Raw genomic sequence first — 11,717 nt, forward strand, 5'->3', positions numbered from 1 at the left:
AAAAAGAGTACCTCCTTCATTGGTTTGTCTGGATTATACTGGGTAACAAGTGGGAACTGCTTTGGACATTCTCAGTGTCTGATAAATGTGTTCAAACAGCATTCTGTGCACATGAGGCAAGTGCTCTATGGCTAAGTTATACCTCTATCCCTAAATACAGCTATGTTTTTGGTTTGCCCTTTTTTTTTTTCTTGAAACAGGATCTTATATAGCCCAGGCTAGCCTCAAATTTACTAGGTAACTAAGACTGACCTTGAACTCTTGATGCTCCTGCCTCCACCTGTCAAATGCTGGGATTGTAGGCATGCACCACCACACCCAACTTTAAATATAGGTATCTTTCATAGTATGCATAATGAATGTAATGATAAACTTCTGGCAATGTAGTATTATCATAATAGTCTCCTGTGTTAGTATTCTTATGTTTAAGCTGTTAGGGAAGGTAGACATCAAATTGTGACAAAACCCTTTCTTCCCAGTAACCATACAATCATTTTTTCTTCCCCAGCATACCATTATGGGTATCACTTTCAGGGGCTATGGACCCCCTGAAAATCCAGTGAAGGAGTGACAGACATCTATCAGTTTATAGACATATTCATCATGTGAGCAGCTGGGGGATTTGCAATTGAAAAGGAAAATGATCCTTGGCTCCAAAGCCTTCTATGTGAAACTGCTTTGGGTGAGCAATGGAGGGGACAGTTCCATGGGATGGAGGGGAGGTTAAGACATCATGAATTAAAAAAAAAAGCCAGGTGGGACATGGCATGCCTTTAGTCCCAGCACTTGGGAGGCAGAAGCAGGAGGATCTCTACGAGTTCAAGGCCAGCCTGGTCTACATAGTGAGTTCCAGGTAGCTGGAGCTATAGGGAGACCCTGTTTCAAAAAGACCAAAGGGGGGGGGTATCAGATCCCTTAGAACTGGTGTTCAGGCAGTTGTGAGCTGCTTGATGTGGGTGCTGGGTGACCACCAAGTACTGTTAACCACTAAGCCATATCTCCTGCCCTTATTTTACCTTTTAAATTTTATTATTTTTATATTTTTTAAATTTATGTGTATGCATATATTGCCTGCATGGAGGTAAGTGCACTGGCTGTTCGATCCCCTGGGACCAGAGTTACAGTTGTTAGCTGCCATGTGGGTATTGGGATTCGAACCCGGGTCTTCTGCAAGAACCACCAGTGTTCTTAACCGCTGAGCCATTTCTCCAGCCCCAAATTTATTTATATTTTTATGTGTACGAGTGTATTGCCTGCCTGTATGTGAGTGCACTCATGTCGTGCAATGCTGCGGATGTCAGAAGAGGGCTTCAGATTCTCCTGGAACGGGAGTTAAGGACGGTTTGTAGCAGCCATGTGGGTGCTGGAAATCGAACCCGGGTCCTCTACAAGAGCAGTCAGTGTTCTTAACCGCTGAGCCATCTCTCCAGACCCCCCCAAAAAAATTGATTTTGAAAGAACACAGAACTAATCCTGGTGTGTAGAGAGAATGGTCTAAGAATTTTTCATTGAGGACGAACAATGAACTTGGCCACAAGATATCCATGGTTTGGTGAAGGCCATTAATTCCACTACTTCAGTGAGCTAGAATCTCCAGGTGTCCAAGGAGCATATATAAGTGGAAGAGAGCGGTCAACTACTGACTACGAGCACCCCCTTTGGGGATAGGAATGTAAACCTGAGTCCCAGGGAACCGGGCAGTTCATCAAGACATCAAAAGGAAATGTTAATAACAAAATGAGGGAGAGCCCCCAAAGAGAAAGAACTCCTACTGGAAGCAGGGCAGCCTGGATACCAGGAATCACCTGTTTCCCAATTCTGGAAATTTTATGTGTATGCATGTATTGCCCGCCACAGCAGCCCTCATCCCAGAGGCGGGTCTTCACAAACGCAGCCACCCAGCTACTGGGTTCTCTTCCCACTGGGAACTGGAAATGATGTCCCGAGGGCAGGCCATGGGCAGTGATATCTTCTGCATAAGCTTTCCCCTCTTTTCTTCTACACCAGCCCCTTCCTACCCTCCTCCGGCCTAGGGCCTGGAAGCCGCGCTCCATGCGGCAGGAAAGCAGAGCCGGCCCGGAGCGCGCCACCCCGCGACCTCACAGCCGAGTCCCGGACCCCGCGTCAGCCTTCAGAATGCACCTCTGAGGCTCAGGGACCCCCTCGAGCGTCTGGATCCCGTGAAGCCCCGCGGACAGCCGTCTCTGGGGCACGCGGGCGGGACCCAGGCCTCTAGGTGCCCGAGTCGGGGGGTGGGCTCTAACCCCATCCGCGGCCGCAAGGTCTGGGATGGCACAGCCGCCTCGCAGGTCCAGCCGGAAGTGGAGTAAGGAAAGAGCGGGTGGGCGTGCTACGGGCGTGGGCGGGGCCGGCGGCGCAGGGGTTAATGCTCGCCCCGCCCCGGCTGCACTGACTCAGTTTCACCAGAAACTAAGGGGGAGGAGGCGGTAGATCCTTCGAACACCCGGAACCCGGCGGTAGCCGGGCAGGATCCTGGGCCGCCGGCCCCACCCCACTCACCTGCGCAGGTAACCCGGGCCGAGGCCGCCGGGCGTAGGCGAAGGCGGAGCGGGCTCGGAGCATGTTTGGCCGTCCGTTCTGCGGCGGTGCGTGTGTCCGGGTACGTGAGCCCCCTAGCAGGCCCCTCTGCCCCGAAGCGGTCGGGTCCCTGGTCCCGCGTGGGAGTGTCGGGCCCGTGGGAGTGTCGGGCCCGCGTGCTCCCTGTCCCCACCTGGGCCGATCAGGTGTGTCTCTCGTGTCCCCACCTCTCTCAGGTCACCAGAACTCTCGGAACCCAGAGGCCCGCACAGTGAAGGAGGGCGACGGCCCTGGGAGGACGATGGCGGGCGCCCGCCTCGCCGTTGGCACCGTGTGGCTCCTCTGTGCGCTCGGCCTCCAGGGCACCGAGACCGGGCTACCGCTCGCACCCCCTGAGCCCCCGGTGGGGCCCCCCTGCCTCAACCGCTTTACCAGCGGGGTGCCTGCTTTCGTGCTCGATACCGAGGCCTCGGTCAGCAACGGGGCCACCTTCCTGGGCTCCCCGACGGTGCGCCGGGGCTGGGACTGTGTGCGCGCCTGCTGCACCACCCAGAACTGCAACCTGGCGCTGGTGGAGCTGCAGCCTGACGGCGGTGAGGACGCCGTCTCTGCCTGCTTCCTCATGAACTGCCTCTACGAGCAGAACTTCGTGTGCAAGTTTGCGCCGAAGGAGGGCTTCATCAATTACCTCACGCAGGAGGTTTACCACTCCTATCGCGAGCTGCGGACTCGAGGCTTTGGAGGTGAGGAGGAGGGTTGCAGGGTTGGATTGGTTATGGAGTCTCTGCGGAAGAGAGCCACGACAAGGGAGTGAGGGAGGAGAGTCCAGTTCCAGCAACTCCTTTGAAGTAGGCAGTATGAACAAATAAAGGAAAGGGGATGCGAGTGGAGAGGGGCCACATTCTTGATTCTGGCTCCTGAACTCAGGATGTTGAAAAGCAATGGGCTGGAGGCCTGGCTCTGGTTGTGTCTGTGGGAGAAATGAGACGACTCACGAGGATTGTCTCCCCTGGCCCTGTTAGACTGAGGGAGTGAGCTGTTGATGTGGCCCAGTGACTACAAAGACGCCTTGACCAAGCACTGTTCTAGACACCCCCAGGCCTTGGCAAGAGAGCCTGGCAAGTCACCTCCAGTGGCTGGTTAGCATCTCTCTACTTAGGGGATAGATTGGCCTTTTGCAGGTGGAGGCACACCATGACACAGCCAAGCCCCAGAGACTACAGAACAGGCCCTGGCTAGAGCTGTCCCACAGGGAGAGGGGCAATATTGTGGGCACAGCCACCTAGAGGCTCTCTGGGGGTGAGGAGGGCTGCTGGGTGAGTCAAGCTGCTGGTATGTGTATCTGGAAGATGAGGGATGTCAGCTGTCCTGGCACGTGTGTGTGTGTGTGTGTGTGTGTGTGTGTGTGTGTACGCTCACATGAGCCAGGCTGGGCTCTCCCTGCCTAGGATGTGGTACTGAGCTGTTTACCTTGTTTACTTCCAGAGATCTGGGCAAAATGGGGAACTGGGATCTTCCCCTTTCTTAGGACTGAGCAGTCAGCTGGGATGGGGGCCAGTGCAGAACTTAATTCTTCCCTGTAACTGTTCTTTTTGCCAGTTGGGGCTTCAGGGCAGGAGTGGGTCAAAAGTGATAACCTCTGCTAGCTCTTCACAGTTCATCTGTGTCACACATTCTGTAAGGCCTCCTGTCTCTCTCCAGTCTTTGGAAGAGGTGCTATTGGTATATCTATCTTTTAGATTAGAAAACAGCCTCCTGTGTTAAATAATTTGCCCAGGATAACATGCCCCTAAATGGTAAGCCCTATGCTGTTTCACACCGGACCACCTTTCTGGTAGAACCCTAGCACTCTGACCCTTGACACCCAGCAGCTAACAACCAAAGTGAGGAGTGCTGAGAACAGGATTGACTAGGGCGAGCCAAGCAGGAACTTTCCAGCCTTTTTCTGAGCCAGTACCTCTCCCAGGCTAAGGATCTGCTCTTCTTTCTAGCCTTCCAATACCTCTCCCCAGTCTCTGAGGAGAGCTGAGGTAGGGATTCTGGAAAGTGGGGGATGCCATCTGTGGGCTAGGCTGACCAGGGTGAGAGCCTGCTCCACAAGGAAGCAGCATTAGTGTAGGTGGTGATGACTCTAATTGACTTCGGATCCTTTCCTGCCCTGACAGAAGCCCATGGGAGTCCTGCTCCAGGGCCAGAGCCTGAGATTCTGAAGTATTGTTAGGGAACTAACCTGGGTCTGGGCTCCTTTACGTCCAGCCTTCCTCATATGGAAACCCCAGGCTGTGTGCATTCCAGACCATTCTAGGCCATCTCAGAGTACTGCAGTTCTTTAGGAAGTGGGGGAAGCTAACTACATGTCAGGGCCTCCACTGTCAGCCAAGCCTAGTTGGTATACCAGGAAGTGTGTGTCTGTGTGTGTGTGTGTGGCAGGGATCAGGGCTCCTAAGCCTTTGATTTTTGTTGGTTGGAGAAACCCTCCCCAGGATGGGTTGCTTTGTTCTTCTTTCCAGCCTGTGGCTAGGCCAGTCCAGTCCAGATTCCAGCAGGTGGAGGACAAGTAACTTGTCCTTCCTGTCCCTGGTACCTGTCCTCCCCCCTTTTTCCTGTGGCCTAATGGCCTAGGAGGTGGAGTCTGCGTTTCCCTGGAGATGTCCTGAGGCCTAGTTTTATTGCCATTCCAGCCCTTTGCTCTCTTGGGGGTAGGAAGAAGGGAGTGGTAGGGCAGGGCATTTGCCCTTTGGCATGGGGTAGGGGAAACTGCCCCTGATTCAGCCCAGGGTCTGATGCATCATTCTGCCTGCCACTTCCACTCAGTGGGGCTGGGGAATAGGTGGGTGGAACCGGTCTGTCTGTCTTCTAGGTCGATGGTATGTTTTCCCCCTTTTCAATGGCTGGTTGTTTTTGCACAATGCTAGCAGAGAACAGGTTCCTCCTTGCCTGTTGCCCACTTGGCTTATCTCAGGGTTGTTTCCAGAAAGCCGCTTTCCATTCCTTCTTTGCCTTCCTGCTTCTGGCCCTTCTGTATTTTGTGTTCCCCACTTTTTAAATAAAAAAAAATTTTTTTTTTTTTTTTTTTTTGAGACAGGGTCTCCCTGTAGCCCCAGCTGGCCTGGAACTCACTATGTAGACCAGGCTGGGCTGGAACTCACAGAGATCCACCTGCCTCTGCCTCCCAAGTGCTGGGATTAAAGGCATGTGCTACCACACCTGGCTACAATTATTTATTATTTTTATTTTATGTGTATGTGTGTATTGCCTACATGTGTGTAAGTGCACCAGTGTCATGCAATGCCCTTGAAGGTCAGAAGAGGGCATTGGATCCCCTGGAACTCGAGTTATTGGCAGTTGTTAGCCACCATGTGGGTGTTGGGAATTGAACCCTAGTCCTCTGCAAGAGCAGCCAGTGTTGAGCCATCTCTCCAGCCCTCCCCTCCCCCCTTGTTTTGGTCTTTTTGAGACAGGGTCTCCCTGTAGCACCAGCTGGCCTGGAACTTGCTATGTAGACCAGGCTGGCCTCAAACTCACAGGGATCCACCTGCCCCTGCCTCCCAAGTGCTGGGATTAAAGGCATGTATCAGCATGCCTGGCCCTTTTTTTTTTCCTTCAATTTTTAAAAATTTATGTGTATGAGTGTTTTGTAGCACATGCATGCATTACCCACCTTTGTGGGTTCGGTCCCCTGGAACTAGACAATTGTTAGCTTCCAGGAACTAAACCTGGGTCCTCTGCAAGAGCAGCCAGTGCTGTTAAGCCCTGGGTCATCTCTCTACCTTTTGAGACAGGTTTTCAGTAGGCTGACTTTGAACTAGCTTTGTAGCCCAGGCAGTTTGTTTTTGGAAAGATTTATTTTTATTAATGTGTGTATGTGTTGTGTATGTGTATGCATATGCATAAATGTGCAAGTGCCTTTGGAGGCCAGAAGAGGGCTCTGAATCCCCAGGAACCAAAGTCAGACTGTTGTAAACCATCTGATGTGAGTGTTAGGAACCCAACTCCAGTCTTCTGAAAGAGTAGCAAGTGTTCTTAACCACTAAGCCATCTCTCCAACCTGAGCAGTTCTTGAACTTGTGATCCTCACCAGTGTTTAAGTACCTGGGATTACAGGCCTGTGCCACGAGGCCCAGCAGACCGTCTTCTTTTCCCTAAGTCCCCCAAACCCAGTTCCTATTTTCAGACTGTAAGTCTCGGTGCCATTTGGCATGTTTGCCTGTGAAACCTCGCCTTTCCATCCATTATGCTGTCATGATGTGTCCTCGTCTTATCTCTGTGACTCAGCCCCCTACAGCTGTCCTTATCTTGTCACATTTTTTCTTCTTCTGACAGCCCTCTACATAACCCTCTGTAGTGTTTCTGTAGAAGCCACTTGGGGTGTGTCTATCAGAACTGTAGATGTGTGCCACCCTTGACACAGTTCCACTTGTAGACTTACACATGTGTACAATGACTTGCTAGACACTTTGTCACTGTAGCATTGTTTATAATGATGAAGAATTGGAAACAACTTCAGTGTATGTCAATACATCTTTTAATCAATACTGTGATGCTGTTTTAATAATAATAAAATCAGCTGGGTATGGTGGCACAGGCCTTTAATCCAGCAGAGGCAGGTAGATCTCTGTAAGATCTATGCCAACCTGGTCTGCATAGCAAATTTCAGGCCAGCTGAGGCTTCAGGGAGACCCTGTCTCAAAAACACTCCAAGAAATAAAAATAATAGTAACAATAAAACCAGGCTGATAAAATAGCTCAATGGGTAAAGACACTTGCCTCCAAGCCTGGTGACATGAATCAATCCCCAGAACTACATGGTAGAGGAAAAGAACCTGTACAACCCCCCCCTTTGGTTGCCATGGCATGCACATGCCCACACATATACACAACATACATACATACATACATACATACATACTAAATAAATAAGTGTAAAATAATAAACCTTAAGGCAGTATGGTTTAGGTTAGGTAGGAGGGAGGAAGAAAGGCAGGGTATGAATTTAAATACTCTCAGCCTGGAGTGATGGCTCACTGGGGATTCTGAAGCTACAAACTGCTGCAAGTCTGAAAGCCAACCTGGGCTACATAGTAAGTTCTAGGCCAGCTAGGTTACATAGCAAGACTCTGTCTAAATTAAAAGAGAGGAAAAAAATACCATCCCTCGATAGTCCCTCCCTCCCTCTCTGCCTCCCTCCTTCCCTTTCCCTATTCCTTTTCTTCCCTCTTCCCTTTCCCCCTCTACTAATAAAAATATGTGCCTTTGTATTAAGGAGCCAAGGGGTTTGAGGGGACTTTGGGACTTAGTTTTTACTACCCTTTTGTACATTTTAAATTTTATATACTATACCTATATTATCTAAGGTAAAAAAAAAAAAAAAACCCCAAGATTGTAAAAGCTGTCAAAATCACACCTTTCAGCAGATAATCACCTATAAAGTGACATTTTATCTTTTATTACATTCGTGGGTTTTTGTTTTGTTTTGGTGGGGGCAGAGTGGTCCTCTACTGGCTCATGGAGATCAGAGAACAACTTAAGATTAAGTCAGTTCTCGAGGCTGGAGAGATGGCTCAGCAGTTAAGAACACTGGCTGTTCTTGCAGAAGACCCAGGTTAGAATCCCAGCACCCACATGGCAGCTAACAACTGTCTGTAACTCCAGTTCCAGGGGTCCAACAGCCTCTTGTGTCCTCCTCGGGCATTGCATGACATGGTGCACTTACCTATATGCAGGCAGTACACGCATATACATTAAAAAAAAAAAAAAGTCCGTTCTCAGGTCTGGAGAGATGGCTCAGCAGTTAAGAACACTGACTGCTCTTGCAGAGGACCTAGGTTCGATTCCCAGCACCCACAAGGTGGCTAACAACCGCCCTTAACTCCAGTCCAGGGGAGTTCGACACTCCCACTGCCTCCTGGTTTTTCGGGGGAGGTGTCTAACCTCCAATTCAGCTTCTTGATGAATGAACCAGAAGCTCTTTCTACGTCTAGTTTCTCTTCTGTTTAAGTCCTGACTTTTCCTTCCTCATTCCCACAGCCTCTCATGAGAAGCCTGAAGCGTCTGCCCACCAGTATTTCTCAGATCCTCCTTATGTTCTCTTGGCTGCCCTGTGACTCATACCTTTACTTTTGAATCTTCCTGGACCTCTTGCCCTGGTCACCCGCCAGCCTCCTTGCTACTGCACAGGAACCTTCCAAATAGATGTATAAAAGCCACCGCCCAGAGCACCCTAGGCTTCTCCCATAGGACTTGGACCTCAGTGGTGTATTACAGAAGTTAATGACTGTGATAGCCAGGTCCATTGCTCTGCTCCATTACTCATAGTCACTGTCTGTTTCCTTCCTGCATCATCCTTTGTTTAATGTTTGAATCTTACTCCTGTTGTGTCCAAGCACCTTGATCTACCATCCAGAGAACTTTGGGGTTTGTCCTAGTCTGGCTGTCTCCTTTCTGTCCACTGAACTAGCTTTACAATTTCCTAATTCCTTGATTCATTTTGTTTCTTTTTTTTTTTTTTTTTTTTTTTTTTTTTTTAGACAGGGTAAAAAAAAAAAAAAAAAAGAGGACGATAAATCTTTAGACCAAGCTGGCCTCGAACTCACAAAGATCTGCCTGCCTCTGCCTCCCAAGTGCTGGTATTAAAGGTATTAAAGGCCTGCGCCACCATGCCTGGCTTATTTATTATTCTCATTTTATGTATATGAGTGTACTGCCTGTATGTATGTGCGTGCACCCGTGTCGTGCAATGCTGCAGAGGTCAGAAGAGGGCTTCAGATTCCCCTGGAACTGGAGTTAAGGACGGTTTGTAGCCGCCATGTGGGTGCTGGGAATCAAACTCAGGTCCTCTGCAAGAGTAGTCAGTGCTCTTAGCTGCTGAGCCATCTCTCTAGCCGCAGTATTTATTTTTTTATGTGTGGTGGTATGTGTGTATGTGCACATGTGTATGCAGGTACATATTTGTGCATGCATGTGAAGGCCAGAAGTGGATCACAGTTATCTTCCTCAGTTACTCGCTACCTTATTTTTTGGGGCAGGGTCTTTTGCTGAAACTGCAGCTCACTGATGCTGCTAGACTAGCTGGCCAGTAAGCTCTAGAGATCTGCCTGTCTCTGCCTCTCTACTGCTGGGATTATACATGGGTACCTAGCTTTTCATGTGGGTGCTGGGGATTTGAATTCAGGTTCTCATGCTTCCATGGCCAGCACTTTACCAACTGAGACATCTCCCCAGCACAATTTTTCATGTTTTCTATTGTTACCCTAAACATCCCACACCTGGCCCCCAAATAATTTTTTTTTAAATCCTTCCTCCAGCCTGTTTTCCCTTCCTCCCCAGTCCTTCTCTCAGGCTTGCTGTTTCGTCTTGTCCATGGACTGCATCATGTTTCTGGGTCTTATTTGCCCAGCTGGACTGGAATCCTGGCTAACACCAGGTTGATTTCCTAGAGCTGCTGTGACAATACAAACCACGTGGTTTAAAACAACAAAAGTTTATTCTGTCACAGTACTGGAAGCCAGGAAAAAATGCTGGAGGGAAAGTCCTGACTCACCTCTTCTAGCTTTAAGCAGCTCTTCCCTGGCTTGGGGCTGTGTCCTTCTAGTCTTTGCCAGTCTTTACGTGGCCTCTTTAACTCCTGTTTTCTTTCTTTAAAAAAAAAAAAAAAAAATTTTTTTTTTTTTCTTTATGAGAAAGGCTCTCCCTGAAGCCCCACCTGGCCTGGAACTCCCTATGTAGACCAGGCTGGCCTCGAACTCACAAAGATCCACCACCTGCCTCTGCCTCCCAAGTGCTGGGATTAAAGGCGTGCGCCACCATGCCCGCAACAACAACAAAAAAAATTATTTTTAGTTTGCCAGGAATGGTGGTGCAGGCCTTTAATCCTAGCACTGGGGAAGCAGAGGCAGGTGGTGGATCTTTGTGAGTTTCTGGTCTACATAGTGAGTTCTAGGCCAGCTGGGGCTATAGGGAAACCCTGTCTCAAAAAGACAAAAAAAAAAAAATTAATTTTATTTTATGTGTATTATGCCTCCTGCATGTATGTGAGTGCACCTGTGTTGTGCAGTGTCCCTGAAGGTCAGAAGAGGACATCGGAAGCCCTGGAACTGAAGTTAAGATGGTTGTTAGCCTCCATGTAGGTACTGGAATTCAAACCCAGGTCTTCTGCAAGAGCAGCCAGTACTCTTAACTGCTGAGCCATCTTTCCAGTCTCCTCTTCTGTTTTCTTGATTTTTTTTTGTTGTTTGTTTGTTTATCTTGTTTGGTTTTATTTTTTTGAAATAGTCTTCCTGTGTTGCCTATGTGGACCTCAAATTCATGGTCTTCCTGCTTCAGTCTCCCAAGTGCTAGGATTACAGGTATGCCACAGCACCTGGCTTTTATGCCTTATTATTATTATTTTTTTTTTTTTTTTTTTTTTTTGGTCTTTTTTTGAGACAGGGTCTCCCTGTAGCCCCAGCTGTCCTGGAACTCACTATGTAGACCAGGCTGGCCTTGAATTCACAGAGATCCGCCTGCCTCTGACTTATTATTTTAAAAAATATTTTATTTTTATTTTTATTTATGTGTATGAGTGTATTGCCTGCATGTGTGTAAGTATACCTGTGTTGTGCAGTGCCCTTAGAGGAGAGAAGAGGGCGTTGGATCCCCTAGAACTGGAGTTACAGATGGTTGTTAGACTCCATGCGTGTGCTGAGAACTGAACCTGGATCCTCTGCAAGCAAGAACAGTCTGTACACTTAACCTTAACCCTGAACCATCTCTCCAGCCCCTTTATTATTTTTATTTTCGTGTGTGTATGTGTATGCACGTGTGTGTGTGTGTGTGTGTGTGTGTGTGTGTGTGTGTGTGTATGTGACCTTGGAGACCAGAAGAGGGCATTGGATCCCTTGGAACTGGAGTTAGAGGCAGTTGTGAGCCATTTGATGTGGGTATGGGTACTGGGAACAGAACTATGGTCATCTGGAAGAGCAGTAAGTGCTCTTAACCCCTGAGCCATCTCTCCAGCCCCTCTTAAGCTTCTTGATTTTTTCCTTTGTTCTTTTTTTTTTTTTTTTTTTTTTTTTGGGGATTGGAGAACAGGTAATTTAAGTGGTAGGTGCTCCATAGTTATGGCTCAGCCGGTTTGCTGTGAGGAGATATCTCTTAGCTTCAGCTGTCAACACAGCCCAGAGGTCTTTGAGGGAGTGTCA

At 48.8% G+C, this 11,717-nt stretch overlaps 1 protein-coding gene across 3 annotated transcripts in view; it reads left to right on the plus strand.

Moving 5' to 3' along the window:
- Positions 1 to 2,461: 2,461 nt before the first annotated feature.
- The window catches only part of Spint1 (serine peptidase inhibitor, Kunitz type 1), a 17,536-nt gene continuing 8,280 nt past the window's right edge, over positions 2,462 to 11,717 (plus strand). Inside the window, exons 1-2 of one of the 3 annotated variants that reach the window (XM_017801583.1) lie at positions 2,462 to 2,528; positions 2,775 to 3,281. In XM_017801583.1, the coding sequence (XP_017657072.1) occupies positions 2,840 to 3,281 (442 nt within the window). In that variant the 5' untranslated portion in view covers positions 2,462 to 2,528; positions 2,775 to 2,839. Of the gene's footprint in view, positions 2,621 to 2,774; positions 3,282 to 11,717 lie in introns of all 3 variants that reach the window. The other 2 variants (XM_017801584.2, XM_008846777.3) reach the window with 2 other exon arrangements.

Source organism: Nannospalax galili, unplaced genomic scaffold (assembly GCF_000622305.1).
Source record: "Nannospalax galili isolate Female #2095 unplaced genomic scaffold, S.galili_v1.0 scaffold342, whole genome shotgun sequence".
NCBI lineage: Eukaryota > Metazoa > Chordata > Mammalia > Rodentia > Spalacidae > Nannospalax > Nannospalax galili.